Source organism: Rattus norvegicus, chromosome 2 (genome assembly GCF_036323735.1).
Source record: "Rattus norvegicus strain BN/NHsdMcwi chromosome 2, GRCr8, whole genome shotgun sequence".
Lineage (NCBI taxonomy): Eukaryota > Metazoa > Chordata > Mammalia > Rodentia > Muridae > Rattus > Rattus norvegicus.
In genome coordinates this window covers 26,377,263-26,399,332 of record NC_086020.1, presented here as the reverse complement: position 1 = coordinate 26,399,332, position 22,070 = coordinate 26,377,263, and the positions used below count along the sequence as shown (strand labels likewise).

Below are 22,070 nucleotides of genomic sequence, written 5' to 3'. Positions count from 1 at the left end.
ATGTCTCATTCACCTATCCATGTCTTAAAGCTTTTTAAAGTGTCTGAGCGCATGTTCTCACTTGGAGGTGTTTTACTTAAAGGGAAGGTGTCCCTCGCAATAGTTCGAGTTCAGGGAACTTGATTACCCTCACCTGTCCTTGCCTTGTGAGTGGTGAGGTTATAGATCCCTGCTCCCATGCCTGGTCTTTATGTGGAGACACAGAGGTCTTAGGCAAAGTGAGCTTATTAGGCTGGGCTCTCACCCAGAATCACCAGTGCCTGGTCACAGTGAGGATGGTGTTTGTACACTGACCACCTCAGCATGAATCCTTCTCTTGCTGCCTTCACAAGGAGCCATCCCTGCAGACACCTAAGTTTGCACTTCCAGAGCTGACATGTGACACCATCTGCCTGTGACAGCTGGATCCAGCAGCCCTAGCAAACCAAGGTAGTATCTATCAGGTTTCCACGATGGTGTCACCAAAGGACCTTGGCCTTTTTTCAAGTCTGTCCCATTACCTGACTCAACCTGTGTGACATCAGTTGTCCCATTGAGTGCCCTTGTTTCTTTCAGATGAACCAGGTAGCTAACTGTACCCACCAGATGAGAAATGCTAACATGGGTCTCCTGTCTGGGGCATGGCCCTCTGCTCAGTCAAGTAGTGGAACTGCCTGAGGTGATAAAGACTAGGACACCATGGCTGCTTCATCTGAGTTGTTTCTGTTATTAGGTAGACATGAAAGTGAGGAAAGAGAAAGCAAGACACTTGACTGGGGGTGGCTGTGTGCAGAATTCAAAAGTATCTACCACAATTAACAGTTCTGCTGAACTTTATAAATATTTTAATATACCAAATTTAGGAGACAGAGTTAAAAAAAATTAAGCACTTAAAAATGTCAATAGAGAAATGGGAGGAAAACCAGTACAGCACCTATAAAAGCAGTTAGCTTCCGTAGTAACTACAGTTTACTAATGGTTCCACTTTAGATCAGCAATTCCAAGTGTAGACACGGACTTGGAGTACAGTGTCACACTACTGACGGCACTAACAGGCTCTACAATACAGGACATCCACAAAGACAGACATGATGCTCTCCTGAGACAACTGTGTTGTGGATGACATGTGCCTGAATTAGGAGACGAGTGTGCTATGGCAGCAGTCTGTAATAGCCAACAACGAAAGAAAACCCAATGTCCTATCAGCAAGTAAGTGAACAAAGTGTTCCTAAAACATGAATGTACTTAGTGGGGGACAGTTTAAGAGAACCATTTGGGTGAATCCCACAAAGAGCAAAACAAAGCCAAATGTCTACTTGACATGATTCCAGTAAAGTTAAAAACACACAAAACTATAGTATTGAGGGTATTATTCAGATAGTAAAATGGTTGTCATAGAAATCACAATTGTGGTCACTGTTGAAGCAAAATACCAGGATGCTGACTGATTGAGGCTCTCTGTAGGGTGTCACATTGCTAATGTCTCAGATGGTTGTTTGAGAAGGGTTTAGTAACCTGTTTGATTAGGTCTATGCATTTTAGAAATGAGTATTGCACAACGTGTCTTTAAGGTGGTTTTAGGGTTCTAAAAATTGCTTCTAGAATTCAGTTAATTTTTTTTCTTGCAAAATAATTTGCATTGCTTATTACTAAAAGCACTGGGAACCATATCTAGCTGTCTAGCTGCTTCACTGTTTCCTTAGCTGGCTGCTAGTGAGCCAGATGCAGCGCCCTGGCGGGAGTAAGCACAGTGCAGGCTTCTGAAAGGAGTCTGTACTGTTTTAACTGGGACTCTGTGTGTGTGTGTGTGTGTGTGTGTGTGTGTGTGTGTGTGTGTGTGTGTGTGTGTGTGTGTCTATGTGTACTCTTCTGCTGTCAAGAGTATTTTTTTTAATGTATATTTCAAGTCTCGTGGGTGTGGTTTTTAAGAACAAAGCCACTGCAGTGTTCCGGTGTAGAATGAGGATCGAGGACTTGCCTAGTCTTGCCTCTCAGGATGTAAAGAGCGATGGAAAGGTCTGTGCATCTCATTATTGAGAGCCCTGAAAACATGACTATTGCTTATCATTACCTGGAAGGCAGTTTAGAAACAAAAATGTCCAAGACTAGGAAGATGTCCTGTGAGTCTGAAAAGGCAACAGTTACTGTTTATTCCCTTAATACTGAATATCAATCTGGCTTGTTTGTATCACAAACACTACTCAGTTTGTCACATTTTAAGTTAATAAACGACAGTAACTTCAACTTTGTGGAAGGAATGGAGTGCAGTCGTGCACACACTAGTGCATCTTTAAGAGTCTCCTGTACAGCCAGCCCCAAAGAAAAGACTATGGGTTGATATGTGGGGAGGGGAGTTGGTTAGATGGCAAAGCTGGCTTCCCACACCATTGCTCTACCCTAAAGCTACCATCACACTGCAGTCTCCAGTGTTCCCAACACAGAGCAAGAATGAGCTACTTAGAGGCACTGTCAAAGTTCCCACAGCATGGATGCAACCAAAACAGGAAAAGGAACTAACAGAAACAAACAGAACAGTTTGGAAACTGGGAAGGGGGTTATAATCACTTGTCTCCAAAGAGTAGAAATACACCCACACATGAATTCGCAATGAACACTTAGAAGTCAAGTCTGTGACTGTAAGACTGCCGAGGCTACAGACTCAGGCTTGGAACCAAGCTTGGTCACACTCCTTTATCCCTAGCAAGAGGATGGCTGAGCCGGTGGCGCTCTAAGTTTGAGGCCAACATGATCTATGTAGCAAGTTCAGTCCAACTAGGACTCCATAGTGAGACCCTGACTCAAAAATCAAAGTGACACTAAGTGAAGAAAGGAAAGCTGGCCAGAAGTAAACAATGGACAGTCGCGAGGGTTGATCCACGGGGATGCACTCTTTCTTGCCTGGAAGATGAGAGAAATGGCAGGGAAGGATTTTCCCAAATGTTCCCAGATGGTTGGTAGGAATTCAGGGTGGCCTTGCCTTCCGGTAGAACAGCAGTCCCCAAGGAACAGCCCAGCATTACCAGGACTTCAGGAACTCCCAGGAAGAGCTATAAAGGACAGTACTGGTTACCTGAGTGAGAGACATTTTAGTTGAGAAGTTGGTGGAATCCAGTGATGTCTATAGAGTGAAGTAGAAGAAACTCCATGAATATAGTTGTTCAGTTGTAGAGAATTGGGTAGGGTGTGTTTAAGGTCAAAGGCATTCGCTCGCTCATGTGAGGCTAAAAGAGATAAAAAGCCAAATAGGAAGCAGTCACTGCTCCCACCTCTTAGTTTATAATTAAGATGCTAGAGAGCTAGGCATAGAGGCACCCAGTTATGATTCTAGCACTCAAGGGACAGGAGAATCTCAGGTTCAAGACCAGCCTAGGCTACATAGCAAGACTTCAAGAAAAAGAAAACTAGGTGCCCCAAAGGTTAGATGAGGCAGGAAGAATATGCTCCTTTGCCCCCCATACCTACCCTAGTTCTCCATGGTAGTCATAGATCTGCTGTATTCATTGGAGTTTTCTGGTGACAGTTTCTCTTCCCCCTCTATTAAAAAAAATTAAAAATAACCATCACCAGTAATGGGATCCTACTGGTTCACATAAGAGGAGTTGTTTTAATGCATATTTACCCCGTAATTTGGTAACTCAACAGTGTTTGTGCATCCAGAGACACCCACAGAGAAGCCCAGGGAGGGCTCTCCCCTCACAGTAGCCATCACAGTAGAGAACTGGACATCTGTAGCACCTCCTGGCCTTAGACGGCAACTGTCTCGGGCATCAGGAAACCCTGATTCCTTCTGCCAGTTGATTTCCATTCCTTGTCTTCCTCTTGAAGTTCCCATCCTGATTACTAAGCCAAGCTACGTTTTCTGGAAAATCAGTGAAGAACACTCACATTACTAGAACTGCATATGCTCCAAGGGCCAGAGCATGGGTGTGTCCTATTTGTCCATGCCCCTACACTGTCATCTAAGAACACAGCCTGACCTACAAAAGGAGTGGACTGCCCAGGCCTGACAGCCTTGCAGTGGTGGGGAGGGGGTAGAGCTATGGCCGACTAGGGCATGCCAAGCTGCTGTCACCAGGCAATTACCAAGGCCTAATTTACTCCCTGGGTGACTGACTCACTGCAGAATACGGTAGTCCTTCGATCAAGAGTGTGCTGGTATCAAATACTTCAGTAGCCACCAAGAACAACAGTTATGAAGAGAAAGCACTAAATTGCGGCAGGTTCCCCGTGAGAGGCGGCTCCTGCGGAATAAATGATTTTGAACACTCTTTGCACATGTAAATATGAATGGAAATTTAACATGCCCATCTCTACCATGGCTTTATAATTGCTGCCCAAGTCTACAATAGTCTAGATGCCTCACCTTCCTTCCCAGGCTGAGGTCTCCTCTTGTTACCTCACAGCAGGCAGAGCTGAGAGGACTCTGCTAGGGTCTCAGCTAGAACCCAGTCATCTCACAGCCTGTGCAGGAAGTGCACTGAACGCAGTGTAGCCTCCCTGAGGGGAGTGACTTCAGACCTGTCCCTTCCCTTCTCTGTTTGTGCCGCAGTCTCCTCCTCTGAGACATAAGGCTGGACAGAACCTTATATTTTCAAATCTTCCATCTATAGTTTTTGAGTCCCAACAGGTCGCCGCAGGTGGTCGGTGAAGCGGAAGGGCTTTACAGCCCCAGGCTCCTGCCCACCAGCAGCATGAGGGGAATGGAGTCTCACACAGAAGAGAACATGTGCCAGCTGGGGGTGCAGTGAAAGAAGACAGGGAAAACCAGAGGGAGGCTGCCACCGTCCAGGAGAAGCCACAGAGCCCTGCTGAAGAGGATCAGTGGTCGCACCAGCCTGGGACAACGCTTCTTCCCAAGGCAGATCTTGTTTTGGGGACCCCAACCATAAAACCCACTTGTTCCCTTCAAAGTCATGTATGCCATGGTCAGAAATCCAAGGGACCTCATGCTAAGTGGTTGCTTCACCAACACTGACACCCTGGTCCCACAAAAGTCTCAGTACAGGTCTTTGCTCCCAGTCTCAGCTTAAATAACAGCTTACACAACACCCCAACATCACCCCGAGAAAAAATTTACATCTAAACGGTGTCCACCTAAAGAAAGAAACTGGTTTTTACAGTTGTACACACTGACAAGTCACCATGACAGATCCTCCAAGCAACCTGTATTTCCCACTAAAGTCCTCTGCTCCCTTGATGGCTTCTCCTTCCCTTCTCATTCTTTCTCTGTTGGGGATGGACCCAGTGCCACACCGCAGTGCTACACCCCCCAGCCGAGTCCTGTACTCTTGTAGTCTCAGTTCTGCCCAAGACAACCACTGATCTGCTTTTTGTCACTAGGGAGGTAGGCTTGCCCCCTTTCACCCAGCATGGGATTCAACACACACCATTCCCTCTCTAATTACTGGGCAAGCAGTCTATTGTACAGACGCAGTACTGTGGTCTGTTCCTTACACCATACAGTGATTTCCAGGTTGGAGCCACCGAGACTAGAGTCACACACTAGTGTCTACAGCATTGTGCACCTTTACTTTCCTTAGTAAATAATTGGGAGCAGAATGTTGGCTTGTATGGTAGGGGTATATTTAACATTCTCAACATTTTGAGGTAACACAGGACTTCTGGGCATTTGAAGAGGGAAAGATGAGTTTCTTCAGAGGCACAACCTTGAGCTCTCTCCTGTTCCCACAGTGTGATGAATGCCGTGGGGGACAAAAGGGAAGGTGGTTATAAGCTCTACACCATTTCCCACATCTGCAGTGGAAGACATCCGGGCCAGAGCTGATGGCACTTGCTAAACGGGCTGAGTCAGCAGTCCAGGGAGTGAGTGATTGTGGGAATGAGTGACAAAGGCAGGATGCATTCTTTGTCAAAGGAAATACCAGGAAGGGTATCTATCTATGCCTGTCAAGGTTGAATGTCCTTGGTCAACTTTATATTGGATGGCACATCAATAGTCTGCGGCTGGGGGATGGTGTCTAACAGGAGTGTCCCAACACAACTTCCTGAAGTTTGTGAATGTTGACGAATTCTCATTTCTCTAGGCCAGCCTCTTGGAGCTGGGAACAGTCCCACTCCTTTATGAGGACACGTCATGCCAGATAGAATGTAAGATGGCATTCTCCATTACAATAAAAATGGAATCAAACCACTACTTGACAAAATATTTGGCTATACCTCTCAATATTAAAATCGTATTTCAGTAGAAGGTCCTAGTTGAAACGTTTTTCTCTATTGTGTTGCTGTGTATTGTTCACAGAAGGTTCTTTATGAGCATTCTTAATGAGAGCAGCAAGTGTCTTATTTTAGCTGAACACACCTTGATACATGGCATTTTAAGTATTACAATTAAGTAGTCAAAAAATAAAATTTTGAGGACAAAAAAAATCAAGTCACTTGAATACTTAATCATAACCTCAACAACAAACAAAATTATACTTAATCCTTGTTCTGGCTAGTTTTGTGTCAACTTGACACAAGCTAAAATTAAAATCATCTGAGAGGAGGGAATCTTAATTGAAAAAAACGCCTCCATCAGGTGAGGTTGTAGGCAAACCTGTGAGCATTTATTCAGAGAGTAATAGAGAAAGGAGCAGTACAGGTGAGAACAGTCCTGGTTCTGTGTTCTGGAAGCAGCCCAAGCAAGCCAGGAAGGGCAAGCCAATACCAAGCTCTCTCCATGGCCTTGACATCAGTGCCGCTTCCAGGTTCTCACCTGGTTTGAGTTCCTTTTTTGGCCTCCCTCAGCGATTCTGGATATGTAAGCCAAAATAAACCCTTTCCTCCTCAGGTTGCTCTGGTTATGGTGTCTCCTCATGGCAACAGTGCCCTAACTATGGCACTCCTCCACGCATAGTATGTTGGGAATTTGAGATGTGAAAAGATTATATTGGTTAAGTTTTTCTTGGTTTATTTTTTCTAATGAAGTGGAAAGAATGGGAATGAAACTCAAGACTTCTTTGGACTAAACAATAAAAATAAGAACCTGTTGAGAGCTGCGGCCTTCATCTTGCTGGCACAATCGTCTGTTCTAATGGAAGCCAGGCTCACTGAGAAAGGCTCGTGAGCCTGAAGACGGGGTGTTGCCATGCGGCTCTGGCTGTCCCAGAACTCATGGAGATCAAAATAGCCTTGAACTCAGAGATTTGCCTGTCTCTGCCTGCACAGTGCTGGCATTAAGTGTACATCACCAACATCTAGCTTCCAAACACATTCTTGAACTTTCTATCAGGCAGAGTGCTAATGAGACAGTGTGTTTATGGAATTCTCACTGCAACGGCTTATCCTGCTTACCTCAGAACAAGCTATCTAGTCCTTACCTTAGAACATAATTTGAAATGAGAGATCTTTTCTTACAAGCGACACTCAGCATTATGTTGAAAACGTCTTTCCCGGAAGATCCACAAAGTCTGTAGCTGTGTTCCTTCACACGAATGGCATCTTTCCTTACAGTGGGAGGGGAGCCACACAGGTCACACAAGAGTTACCTAACTTTAGTCCTGGGGTGTCAGAATCCTGGCATCTCCACACAGTCACAATTCGGCTTTGGGTTTTGATATAAGCAAAACCAAATTTCCAATTGAGAATTTTAACAAAGAATTGGAGCATCTACCATGCAAATTTCCTTATGTTGGTTGTTCTTACCTGGAAGCTCAGAACCAGATGTCTGGAGTCACCTGCCCCTTTCTCAGGCCATGCTGAACTGTCCTTCAGAGTGTCCTTTCTAATTCCTTTCTCCTGGCACAGGGTTTACTATCCGGGATTTCAAGGGCTCCTGTCCTCTCTTCACTCTTCTGATTTGTCTGTCACAGCTACCCCAGCCATCCTTTTCTGGTAACTCTGAATCAATTCTCCCATTGCTCTCCAGTGTTGGCATCAGATCGACAAGACCTCTGAGAAACAAGCCACACAAATTCATGTGGCCCAAAAGAACTCACCTCCAGAATAAGCCAAGAAATAGGTCTGCCCAGCAGCCTCCCTACAAGTTCATGGTGGCGGGTACATTTTCTCAAGCTCAGCTAGGAAATACGGAAAGTCTAAACATCTATCTACTCACGGATTAGAGAGCCGGCTGAGCTCATCCCTGGAGTCCACATGAAGTTGGATGGAAAGATTTTTTCCTCTGATTGTCGCCAAGAGTAGGCTCATCTTGCCCTAACAAATTTTAAACATTTATTCTGTTCAGTAGAGGAAAACATGGCTTTTGTCAACTCAAGATTTAGGATTTCTTTTCTTCCTTCCCTGGTATTTAAGTTCCATGCCAGGGTGAAGGTGCGGCGGGCCTCTATCCATGCTGCATGTGCAGGAACATCTGAGTACTCCTAACATTCACCAAGAGGTCCCTCTCGGTGTTCTAGACCAACCCGTGGCCATGTTCTCCTTATCCTGGCCTTTGTCTAGGTACAGCAGCCATTTTTGTCTCTCATCCCTGTTGTTAAGGGGCTGAGTGGGGGACCTTTCTTTGTTGGACAGCTCCCTGGCTGGAATACATTTCCCCTCCATGCAGAAATATCTGTAGGTCACGCCCTGGGCCTCCAGGCTTCTGCTCTGACTTCTAGAGACTTCCTATTTATCACCAATGCCCATGGGATGGGAAGGAAGTCTGTGCCCAGGGACTCTATAGAGTCTTCCCAGCCCCAAACAGAGGCCCCTTCTGCTGTCCTTCCTTACCACACTGTCAGCTCTTGACCATCTCAGTCGACAAGAACACTCAAAAGTGGAGAGACTGCAGGAGCCTCTCAGTCCTGGGGGGCGGGGGGGGGGTCACTGAACTGGAAAGCTTTTGTGGGCACTGAATTGGTGTGGGATTGAGGAGATAAGGGAATGCTAACTATCAGGGATGGAGAAGAAAGTAAAAATGTCAAGCGCCTTTCTGTCACTTGCCTCTGGGCTGTTTCCTGTTTTGTTCAGCAGTTTCTCCACCTCTCTTTACCTGGTCTGCCACAGTGAAAAGCCTTCCTGAATCTGACCGGGAGGAGGTTTTGAGCCCCTCTTGCCTTTGTAGTCCCAGTGACTTAATTTCTCTTTGATGCAACTGCAGTCATGTTACTTCAAGGGTTTCACTGATTCTCCTTGATGGAAGTAGAGCTGCTGGAGGGCATGAGCCAAGCCTGCAGTCTGGGCTGCCCTCTGCTGTGCCACTGGTGTGCCCAGTCAGGGTCTCAGGGCTCAACTGCATGCGTTCTCATTTACCCTCATCCCTTGAATTTTCAGTCAGCAACTACTCTTCACGGTACAGTCCAAACACCTGCCCCCTCCAAAACGGCCTTCACGTGAGCACCTTCCCCACGCATGTGCCTTCCCCACGCGTTCGCCTTCCCACATGTGCGCCTTCTCTTGCATGCTGATGTCAGGCGGCTACCTGGCTCCCTCACAAGTCTGTACTGGTGATGGGAGGGCTGGCCTTCTCATCTGCTTCCTGGGCTGACGCATACCTCGTAAGTGTTCATAAAATGATGGGTGACCAGCTAGAGGACACTGGACGCCACCGGAGGCAAAGTGAAGGATGTGGCGGGGGCTCCTGACCTGAGGGGGAGACACTGTCCTTGCATTTTCCTATTTCTTTCCATCTTCCTGTTTGCCTCTTCAAAGACTATATATAAGTATTATAAATCAAGACTATAAAAGCATCATGGGCTTTAAACTATTTTTTCACTGGTACCCCTGGTATCTCCAGGACTCAGGGAGTGGCCTGGTGAGGAGCAAAGGAAACACAGGCTTTCTACTGCACTGTGCTCACCCGTTGCAGGATGCTTGAATCATGGCTTGCCAATACTATTTTAAAAGGCAGTGAAAACGGTCGTGAATTTATAGCATTAAGCACATTGGTTCTGTGTGTTAACAGTGCTTTTTCCAGAAGCCTGCAGCTCCGAGCCTGACCTCCAGAGTGCGTGGAAAGGCAGGAGGCGGTGGCACACGCCCCAGCTCACAGACCTGGTCACCAGGCAAAGACGAAAAGTGACCGTGCCATCCTTCTTCCAAGGCAGGCAATACGTTCAGCAATTCTAGCCACTGAATGACTACTCTTTCCAACGCATGTTGCTACACAGTGCTATAATTTTGAAGGAGTTTTATTATGGGAAATCAAACATTTATTTTTTGGTAGCTGGGAAATAACTGAATACTCCTACAACTTCACAAGTAATCTCTGGCTAAGGAGAAAAAATGGAAATGTCTAACCTTAGGTTCGAAAATAGAGAACTCTGTGGAGAAGAAAAGGGAATAAGGCAGATCTCTATGTGCCAACTTGGACACATCTAATAGCCTAAAACTAGGAAACGGTAGAAGGCCCCAGACCTTATGATACAATTTACCCCAAACTAAAAGTCTCATATATATATATATATATATATATATATATATATATATATATGCATGACATACTTAAAGGTTGTCATTCAATGCATCATACTAATGAAGTCAAAAGACAGAGTCAAAAGTGACCTTCCCTTTATCCTTATTACTTGAAAGTGGAAAGAAAACACGTGAATCCAGCGAGATAGCTCAGTGGGTTAGCAGTGTTTCACTTGAATTTGATCTCCAGAATGCATAAAGGCAGAAGAGTTTACTCCACATAGGAATTGAAGCCCACATGCCCCTCCCCCACAATAATAAACAAAGTTGCTTTTCTGAAGGCACATGAACCACTGCGTTTCAATTACAATGTGTCTCTGTAAAGGAGAGAGGTAGGAGGCCAGAGACAATACCACGGGAGATGGAAAACAAGCCACCTGATGATAGGACTTAACTGCCAAGGTGTTTGCATGCCTGGTTCGAGCACGCTGCCATGGGTGAGCACGGGGCAGTAGAAGGTCTGTGCTTTGAGGTGGCCTCACTTCTGCTGAAACTGACTCCCCAGGTTAAAAGTGGGGGCGACAAAACCACTTTGTTCATACAACTGCTGTGAAGGCTGCCATACTGAGTCAGCCACACCTCCACAAACCAGGTGGCCGTGTTTATGCTCACACAATACTCGTGCACGCAGCCCTGGGATCTCACTGCATGGGCACACCCCAAAATGATGGTTCTGCTACAGGAGACAAAGGTTAATAAAACAAAAAAGATGAACACAAGCAACTTTAAAGTTATTGTTTATTTGACAATTTCCAAATTGACTTGAAAAATTTATATGAGATTTTCAGCAAACTGTGAATACTGGTGGCTTCTTTTTCCTTCCTGTAATGTCAAACATGCTCAATTTGTTGCCCAGTGACAATGTCTACTCAAAGAATTCAAACTAATTATAAATGTCACTCAAACTAGAAATAAAAATCAAATACCACAGCAGACCAAAACCAAGTACAAAGAATATTTTTGTTGCTACCATTTGAGATTATTTCTATGAGTAATTTATAAGTAGTTATGCTTCTGAATTCATAAGAAAGAGGAACACTGAGGATAACAGAAATGTGAACTTTCTGAAGCAACGCGAATGTAATTCAGTATCAAACTCACAAACTGAAAGACTTTCATGAAAGACTACAGACCTAAGCCCCAAGAACTTGACCCCACGAAGCAAGGGAGCCACAGGAAGGCAGTGGCTACCTTCTTCTGGCTGTGGCCTAAGTATCCACCCCTCCCGATAACAAAATGAAGTTCAATACAGAGACAAACAATGGCATGGAGTATCTGATCAGCACACCATTAAAGACAATAACGCTGTTGTCATAAATGTAAAAATGAATCTTTAGAAGACACACCACTTCGGATGCCATTTATGTGCCACACTGAGAACATCCCAATCCCTACAGAAGTCAGCAGCAACCCTACCAATTTGGCTTAAACTCCAGGAAAAATTAGTTAACACAGATTTCAGTGTTTTTAAATGTTATATGTAGTGGATCTGAGTATGCTAAAATAGCATGTTTCTGTTTGTTGGTTTTTAATTCCTTTAAACCTAAAACATATTTAAAACAAATAAAGGATCTCAATGGAACACATTTTAAAGCATCGCCCTGAGTCCTGAGTTGAGTTGTGGCTTTATTTTCATATGAAATATGGCTTTCTAGAACTCTACTCTTGGCTCCCAGAGGCCCACTATGTGGGCTGAGCCACCCTTCCTGTCTAGTCTTCTTCAAGCTGCATCTAGCCTAAATTCTCACCTTCACTTTGTGTTCTCCCTGTCTTCAGGCTCTCAACTGCTGCCACACAGTGTCCATTCCAAAGTAGCTAATATCAGCTATTTTTTTTTTCCTAAGCTCCACACCTAGACTTTTTACATAGGTATTTTTCATACACACTAAATTCATTCAAAAAGAAACTCATTTACTCCAGTCATGCCCATTTTTGCATAAAGAACAACAGGTAGGAACCCATGCCTCTGGTCTCTGCCTACCAGCTTTTCCTTCATGTTCCACTCACCCTGTGGTTCAAGATGCCCAACAGTCAACCTGAATTCTCCCACAGCACCTGAACGAGTTAGGAACTCCTAGTTATTTCACCTCCTAACCACTCCAGACCCATCACTGCATATTTTATACCATCCCCAGGGCCATAGCTGTCAACAGTCTCTCAGCAGGATTACTGTCATTTACCTAACTGCCTGGTCTTATATTGTATTAGTTCTTTGCAACAAAATCACCTCACTATCTCTCCACTACTGCAGAATGAGCAATGTCCCAGTCAAACCTTGTATATAAACAACAATGTTCCAATATGCCTTCTGCCCCCTTTTGCCATGCCCTTTCCCATGTCTCATGCTTCTCTGCACTGGCCCACTCTAATCTAAATGGCTCCAGTGTTTTCCTGTCTTGAGCCTTTGCATATGATGTGCTCACAGTGGTTCTTTTACTTCTCTAATTGACTAGTTTTTGTCCCTTCAGCAAGAATTGAAGAAGGTTCATCTCCTTTGGAAAATACTTCCCCACCCTTCTCTAGGATGTTTCCTACCAGAGTCCTCTTTTACCACAGCACTTACAGTGCAAATAGTTCTTTCTTATACTCAAGTATGGCCTTTTTCCTATAGTTTCTATTCCAAAACAGAGCCTGGGCCATAGCTGGTGCTCAATGTCTATAGAAAGAATGTGTAAAAGGCATGTGGACTGGCTGGTGAGATGGCTCAGGAGGTAAAAGTGCTTGCCATGCAAGCTTGACAGTCTACATTTAAATCTCCACAGCTCAACATGGAAGGAGAGAACCAACTTACAAAAGCTGTCTCTGACCTCCACATAACGTGCACACATACTTTTCAAAAAGGCACGTGGGTCACATATGAATTTATTACAGAACACCAGCTTGGAGACTACAATTTCCCTGCAAACTTACTCCTTAACCTACAGCCTTTAAAAAAAATACATTTATCTAATTCAAACTTAATCTCCTACTTGCTCCTCAAAAAGTTAAACATAGAATTATCATATGAACTACCTATTTATATCTTAGGTATATAACCCCCTAAAACATGACACAGAGACTCAGATTTTTATACACAAATGTTCACAGCAGCATTATTGACAATGGTAGAAACAACCCAACATCCAGCAACAACTGACTGGATAAATAGTATGGCTAATCTTCATACAACATAATTTTATCAGTCTCAAGAAACAATGGAATTCTGAGACATTCCACAAGTGGATAAACCTTGAGAACATGCTACAAGAAACAAGCTAGACACAAAAAGACAAACACTGTATGACTCCATGCATACAAGGACCTAGAATAGGCAAATGCACAGAGATAAATGGTACAGTTCAGTCACCAGGAATGACAAAGTGGTTAAAATAACACCATGAAAGTATTTAAAGTCACTGAATTGTAATCTTAGAGATAGCTTAAATGGGAAATTTTATATTTGTTATGTCTATTTAAATTAAATTTGATGAAAGAGAAAAAGCCACCAAGGAGGCCTTTACAGCTCCCACACCTAGCACAATGCAAATACTTTAGTAATCATTAACTAACTGAGGTCTCATTGGGACTATGCTAAGTGCCTTCATCCTTCTCCAAGCTTTAACATACACTCATGATTTAATGGTTCAGAGCCAGCACTGACTAGTCATCCAGAATGAGCAGCAAGCACATCTCCAGTGAGCTTCCCTCAATGCAAGAAATGAGTTTCCAGGTTAGTTTGTTTCACAGAGAATAAGAGCTGCATTGTCTTCCTAAGGCCTTGCTACTTTCTAAAAAATATTTATTTCATGTGTTTGAGTGTTTTACATGTATTGTCTGTGCAGTATGTATATGTCTGGTTTCTGTGGTAGTCAGAAGAGGATGTCAGATCCCCTGGTTATGAATGGTTGTGAGCAGACAGGAACATGGGTGCTGAGAATTGAAACTGGGTGCTGCAACACGTGCTTTGAACTGCTGAGCCACCTTTCTAGCCCCTCTTGATTTTCTTTGCTTTTTATATTTATTATTTTCACTTTTCCCCCTTCCTTCCTTCCTTCCTTTCTCTCTCTCTCTCTCTCTCTCTCTCTCTCTCTCTCTCTCTCTTTATGGAGACAGGGTCTATGTAGATAAGGCTAGCCTTAAACTCACAGACATTTGTCTGCCTCTGCCTCCCATATGACAGGATGAAGGTGTGGTCCACCAAGCCCAGCTTCTATTATTTTGTTTTATGATGGGTTTTGCGAGGCATCCCAGGTTGGTCTCTAATTTGTAGCCCTCTCGCTTCAGTCTCTCAAGTGTGGGACTACCAATATGTGGTTCCAAAGTAAGCGGTCACTTATGTTCAAGGGATTGAAATCCTGCATATGAACAACTAGTTTCTTTAAAATCGCTGGAAAAGTCTGTAAGCTTTGTTTTCTTTATATTGGAACTAAAATATGGTCCATGAATAAGACACCTGTAAAAGTATGATGTGTAATTTACAATGGCAACAAGAGTTGTAAGCATCAAGAAAGGCTGAAGAGCAAACATGAGATATGTGGCTACTCATCATCTTAACAGGGCCAACACTGTCACCCAATGGACAATGTGTCCCCAGGACAGACGAAGCTCTGGGTTCAATGCCCAATACCGCACAAAAGTTGACAGGATGGCACATGCCTATGACCCTAGAAACTAGGTGCAGGCAGATCATCCTCAGACATTAGGTCTGAGACTACCCTGGACTAAATAAGACCTTTTTTCAAAACAACAACAACACAAACAAACGAAAAATAAGTTCTAATAGGCATTTTAGAGAGGCAAGGCAGATAAGTTAGGAAAACAAAAACAACAAACCCATAAACCTTGCACAGAAATATGCTCAAGAGCTGTACTTCCTGACAGATGCGCCAGACAGACACCCGACTGTGTGTGAACACCGCAGGGCCATCGTTTGAACCTTTCTCCTTTGCCCTGCTCTGCCTATGCCAAGCAGCTGGCACCGTGCCTCTCACAAAGCAGGTGTCCAACAGACACTCCTGTCCCCACTTACTTCAGACTACAGAGGAAGCCACACCACGCACATCTCACTGCCGGCCATGCTCTCTGAGATGCCATCCACGGAAGTCCAGAGGGACAGCGAGTCCACTTACAAGCCGCAGAGACCAGGTACTTACTGAATGAGTCCTCAGTAAGGTGGTGTCAACGCAGACAAGGCCAAACATGTCAACAGGAAACTACCATAAGGACTCCCTAGACTATAGACACAGCCATGGTCTGCACTTACGGAGACACCTGAGCACCTTCACTTAATGCCACGGTGAGAAAGCGGGGCAGTGTTTCTATCTTTGGGTCTATCAGTCATGAAAACAGCTAACAAAAGTAGGTCAGAATCCTGAGAAATGGTGAGTGTGGAAGCTTACGTCTTAGAGTTGGTTATGAGTCCTAACAAGAGGCAGGATTTTCTCAGAGTCTTTGAGATTCCTCAGGGCCATCCCCATTTATTTGGTGAAAAGCAGCAACAGCTAAGTAGTGTGGTGCACGCCTTTGATCCCGGTGCTCCGTGAGATCCAGGGCAGCCTACCTGGTTATGCAACAAATGCCAGGCTAGTCGGGGCTATACAGAGAGACCCTGTCTCAAAACACAAGCAAACAATAAAAAGAGTAACAGCAAACGGGGAGTACGACTGGGGAAGGAAGGGTTTTGTGTCTGGCCATCTCGATCTACCTCAGACAAAAACTGGTCATGTCGCTCCTCCCATCTGCGGCATTCACGTTCAGTAATGTTATTCCTCGATTTCCCCCTTCTTTTATTTACTTTTAAAAAGAGACAGGGTCTGTCTTGCCCTGACTGGTTCCCAACTCCTGGTCTTAAACTCTTCTCGAGCCTCAGCTGTCTGAGCTGCTGGGACTAGGGACACGGACTGCTATGCTAGACTTGAAGTGCGCCCTCTAAAGGACAGAAAGTGATTTTAGATTTCCTCTCTAAAGATGACAAAGTCCACAGGATTTTTGGGTGTTTCTAACCTTTTATTCTAACCCAGATGCAGTTTTCTTCATGTCCCACAGATCTTTGATAAAAATGACTTTAAAAATTCTGTAAATCTTATATTTTGTTTGTTTTTACTGAGGGTTTTTTTTTTTTTTTCCCGGAGCTGGGGACCGAACCCAGGGCCTTGCGCTTCCTAGGCAAGCGCTCTACCACTGAGCTAAATCCCCAACCCCTTTACTGAGGGTTTAATGTGTGACTCTGCATATATTTAAACATGTGTTCTACGTCTAAACAGTACCTGTAGCTCCTTGGAAAGGCATCTCCTCCAAGTCTCTCGCTCTGCGTGCTGTCCAGCTGTGGGTCTGTGTTACTTACTGTCTACTGCAGGAAGAAGCTTCTCTAATGAGGGCTGAGAAATCACTGACCTATCGGTACGGTGCAGTGGCAGACCATCAGGGGTCACCGCTAAGTTCATGTACGGAATGACAGTAGTAGGTTTTCCCAGAGGACCCTCACCATACCTAGTCACAGGTTCTTGATTTCATTCATACTATCTAAGCCCTGAATGAGGTATCTTTATCACATTTCTCCCCACGAGGCTGGGAACCTATGCAGAAGATGAGGCAGACAGATTCTAAGAGTCAGGGGTGGTGGATGATTTGAAGGAAGACATTTCCTAGACACTGCGGGCCTGATGACCGTATGGATTCTCAAAGACTAAGACAGTACTCTGAGACCTGCACAAACCCAAGCCAGAAAAGTCCCAGCACTGAGGAGGGGAGGTAGAAACTAAGTGTCTCCACTAACTAACAGGTTCTTTCCAATTGACAGCTGTTGGGGGAGGGAAAGTTCCTCCCGGGGAACACTGCGTATGCCAAGCCCAGGCCAGGGCAGGCCTGGTGCCCACACAGATCGGACTGCATGCTTTGAGTAGCTTCTCCCTCTTCTCTTTCATTCAAGAGAAAGACTATGAAGTTGGGCAGACAGGGATGGGGGAAGATCTGAGGAACAGAAGAGAATATAATGTGATAAAAAGCATGCATGAAGTGCTCGAAGGGCTGCATGGGTGGCTCTGTGGTCAAGAGCAGTTATTGTCCTTGCAGAGGCCCTGGCTCAGTCCCTAGCACCCACGCAGCAGCTCACAGCCATCTGTGACTCTCCTTCCATGGAGTCCAGCACCCTTCTGCACCTCCATGAGCACCAGACAGGTACTGGGTACTCAGACCGTGCACAGGAACACATGCAAAAACTCACACCTATCTTCTTTGTAAAGGTACCTGCTTTACCTAGTGGCTTAACACATTATTGTCAGCGTGGTACTGACGGGATGGGTGAAGCTGTCAGCGACCCAGATTCTCCCTGTGTAGTAGGCTTAAATTTATTTTTCTTTATTTTTGAGACACGGTCTTACCATAGATAGCCCAGGATAGTTTTCAACTCTCAGTCCTCCTGCCTCAGCCTTCTCAATGCTGGGATTAAAAGTATGAATGCTAATGGCCAGTTTAAAATGTGTTGTTGTTGTTGTTAGGACAATGGAATGAGTGAGTCTAAAATTTTTAAAAAATGTTCTTAACAAATACTTATTACTACCAGTCATATAGTGTGGTATTCTATTTAGGATATTTTTTTATAAAAATGTTTCAAACTCAACTATTTCTTACCTGAAAGTTCTCTTCTTTATGGTTTATATGGGTCTGGGAAGTGGCTCAGTGGCACAGTATTGCCTAGCCATGTGCTAGGTCCTGCCTGGGTTTGACCCCCCAAGCACCATAAAAGAAAAAGAAATGATGTTAATTTACCTCATGAACGCTAAAAGTTTATGTTAACACATATGGGAAACAAAAGTTCAATGAAGTCTATTTCGTGTCTTGAAGCACAAAATTTCAAATGTTAAAATTATTTGGTATCAAACACATGCGAGCTCAGAACAATAACCCACAAGCTTTCCCACGGCCTGCCTCCTAGTGCAGTCCCCGGGCGGTCAGCATCCAGAGAGGCAGCCTAAACCACGCTCCAGAGGCAAACAACAGCAGAGAAGGGGGAGGCTTACCTGCTAAAGGACAACGTAATTTTAACAGAGCAAGGCAATGGCTTTTTAAAGGTCACGTGGTAGCTTACCATTTCAGTCACCTGAAAGGACAAGTGACAAGCTCCTCCCCTAACTGCTCCCAGCGTCCAAAGACAACAGAGCATCCGGGTCTGAAGGTGCTGCAAAGTCCCTTTAGGGATGAGGAGCAATGCAATTTCTGAATGTTCATTTGTAGTCCAGAGAGGCAGAGCGAGAGAGGGAATGAAGAAAGAAGAATAAAAACTAATTTTCCAGGCAGGGAAATACTTATAAAACCTTTTATGTCAAAGTTAGGATTTTAAAACATCACATACTAATGCAAACTCCAGTAGCACCTGTGGGGTTGAAGTAGACGCTGCCGTCACTTAAATACTCAAATGTCCTTAAGAGACTGGGAAAAATGATGAAGTACATTCTCCAGAACAAATGTATTTCAAAATAAAAACTGTATTTTTGTTTTTTTTTCCAGTTTTTGCTTTTGTACAAGATTTCATAGTTATAATAACTTATACACAGATGGGATTGACCCCTGCTCTCCCTCGGGGTCTCTGCGAGTCCACACGTTCAGGCTACATTCCCCAACGCTATGATCTCATCAACATGTTACCACAGTTTGATCTAAATATAGATACACTATATAATATTTATCTCTGGGAAAAATCAAATTTTAATATGCAAATGTCTATATAATACAGCGATGGAAAAGCTACAGTAGGCACACAACCTATAGCATAGAGGCTCTCCTCATGTGAGTGATGTTTAAAATAGTCAGGAAGGTCTTACTCATATGTGCACTGTGTCCACCTTATCCCAAACACTGTACATGTCTACTGACAAGCTGGGACTTTATAGGTGCAGCCCTCAAGAGATTGTTAAGTTACTAAAAAAGAAACAGTTAGGCTCTATTGGACATGGAAAACACTCACAAAATTTTCCAATTTTAAATTTCACAGCAGTAGGAAAATATTAAAAATAATTTCTGTATATACATATAGGTATATGTATATATTGAGTTACACATATGCCTCACATTATCAGTACAATTCAAGTGGAGACATTTTGGTGAGTATTTTCCCATTAAATGATCACTATGCCAAAATTTAAAAATATTTTATTACATCATTAAAATAATTTGCTTACCTTATCAACAGCTTATACTGTTTTTTTTTTACTTTTTTAGATTTTTTTTTTAAACTCTTCATAACTAAATTCCCTGATCCCTAGTGTTAGACCTCTATTTAAATGAAAACCTGGTGTTCTTTGATATTCAGAAACTCATAGATAAAATCATGTCTGTTTTCAAAATTCTACCCATCAAATAGATTTTATTACCTGATTTATCAGAGAAATATCTCGGCTCTGAGCATGTGTACCTAAGTTATTCTCTTTATAATAGACAGGTAAGGAAAATACCCTAACGTCGATGGAGGTGACTGGCATGATGGGGTAGCACATAGAATGCATGGTGGCTAAGTGTCTGACACACATGTTTCAGAGACACCTTACTGTAGAAACTAATGTTAGAAACAAACAATTTATTTTTCACTCTAATATAAATTAATATGTATGTATTTACATACATACACATAAATATAAAACAAAACTAGTACTAAGAATCTGTTTATGAGTGAAAAAATGAGTTAATCTGCTTAATTTGTACTTAACAATTCAATCATTTGGGGTACGAACAAAAAAAAAAGTCAGTGCATTCATTGACTCCAGAGTTAGATACTCAAGCATACATGAAAAGAACCCTCTTCAATATCACAGGCATTGTACAGCAAGATATATGTATTCTGATGCAATTCCTACCCGGGCAGAGCAGACAGCACGTGGCTTACTTTTAAATTGTTTTGTGAAAGAAATGTATCATATAAAGAAATGCATGTTTGCTAAATGTCTTAAAATTACATCAAAACAACAGTAAAACCTGCTCTTGGAGAAGAGTCTGTTGACGGTATTTCCTGTTTTGAAATGCCTAGGTAACAGTTCAAAATATTGCCCTATGAAGTTTGAATAAAGACATGGTTTCTATGAAGACCCATCTGCCACGATCACGATTTAGATACAGTCCTCTGCTTGGCTGCTAGACGGGAGTGGACCTCCTTGAAAACAGCTATACACCTTAAAATTATCTATAATAAACAGCGCCCCTAACCATTATTTATCATAAATTGAAAAGCATTGATCATCCAGAAAAAATTTCTTGCCAAATATATAAATAAACGTAACTGCATATTTTCTCTAAATATCCTTAACATTGCTAGACTAAACCGTCAAAGACGGACTGCTGAATTTCAGTTCTGTGTCAAATTTACTATAAATTTAAAAAGAAAAATATCTGAAGGACTCAGCTGCCTTTGTTTAGTTGGCTTCAAAATGTATAATAAAATGGGAGATAATATCTTCTCATAAATACATGGAGTCAATATGGAAAAGTAAAGTACAACAGACAAGATTGGAGAACACGGAGTGTACCAGAGTAGTCACTAGAGTGAGAACACTCTCAGTACGAAAAGGGAAGAACTCCAGACACCCAGTTATAGTGATTCCAATTAGAGACATAGCTCCCCAACTCCTGGCAAGGATTAATTGGTAATGGCCCTTTCTCAGCAGCAAAAAAATATCCTGAGAAATTATTCAGATAACAACAAAGACAGGGCTTCCATTACTAAGTTTTTACACAAAACACAGCTGTAGATATCGTAAATAAATTTAAAAAGCAGATAATCTTCACTGTGTTGAACAGAAAAAGGAGAAGGGACCCAGACATTGTTAATTCTCCCATTGGCTACTATCAGGGGAAAAGATTGCATTAAGTGTCTACTTATAACTTTCTGGTTAACTATGGCCAATGTACATGGAGGTAATTTGTGGTTCAAGTTTTTCATGTCTTTTTTTCCCCCAACTAGCTATAAGCTAAATTCTAAAATTTATACTGAAATATACAATTCCAATTTTCAAAACACCCTCCTTCTGGAGGAATGATATTCAAAAAATTTTGTGCAATCTTGGTACAGAGCCCAAACAGTCCTACGAAGACAGACAGTATCTCTTCATCTATTGGCACTGAAATTTCACTTTCTTTAGCTGCATTCTAGTAGCTTGGCCAAATTATCCCGCAATTCTGTTAGTTCAAATATTTTCCCGTCCAGAATCTCTAGGAGAGTCTTCAGGTTACTGCGGAAAGCGTCCTGCTCGCTCTGGCTCTTCTCCAGGCGCTGCTCCAGCTCCGACAGCTGCCCCTCCAGGTCTTTATTTCGAATCTCAACTTCCTTCAGAGAGAAAAGTGTAACACACACACGCATGTCAGTTCATTCTTTAGATGACGACACATTCTGACTGTTCCTAGGTTTGACAATCAGGCTGTGCCTCTGACAGTCGCCTTCATACAACTTAAGGGGACTTGTATTGAGCCATCTCAGAAAGCCATGGCTTGACTATGAATACATCTGACTTCCCATCGTCAACCCATCCTCCTCTCTGTCTCACTCCAGGCGAAGGAGCACAACACCCAACCTGAGGATTAGGTCCAGCTCACTTTATGGAACTGAGAAATCAGGTGAGGGCCGGCGAGGACACAGTAACTTTAAAGAAAGAGTTAGCAAAGAAACTTCCTAAAATTCCATTGCAACTTTGTCTTATACTGATACTGATCCCATATTCAGGATCAAAGGATTGTATGTTTAAGAATATTTTTCAACTCTAAAAACTAAAATGAAA

The 22,070-nt window shown here is 43.2% G+C and overlaps 1 protein-coding gene across 2 annotated transcripts in view; it reads right to left on the bottom strand.

The window, feature by feature from the left end:
* Positions 1 to 11,053: 11,053 nt before the first annotated feature.
* Positions 11,054 to 22,070, bottom strand: part of Homer1 (homer scaffold protein 1) — a 109,268-nt gene continuing 98,251 nt past the window's right edge. The window contains exon 9 of one of the 2 annotated variants that reach the window (XM_006231775.5): positions 11,054 to 21,622. In XM_006231775.5, coding sequence (XP_006231837.1) covers positions 21,434 to 21,622 — 189 coding nt within the window. In that variant the 3' untranslated portion in view covers positions 11,054 to 21,433. The remainder of the gene's footprint in view (positions 21,623 to 22,070) is intronic. The other variant, NM_031707.2, reaches the window with a different exon arrangement.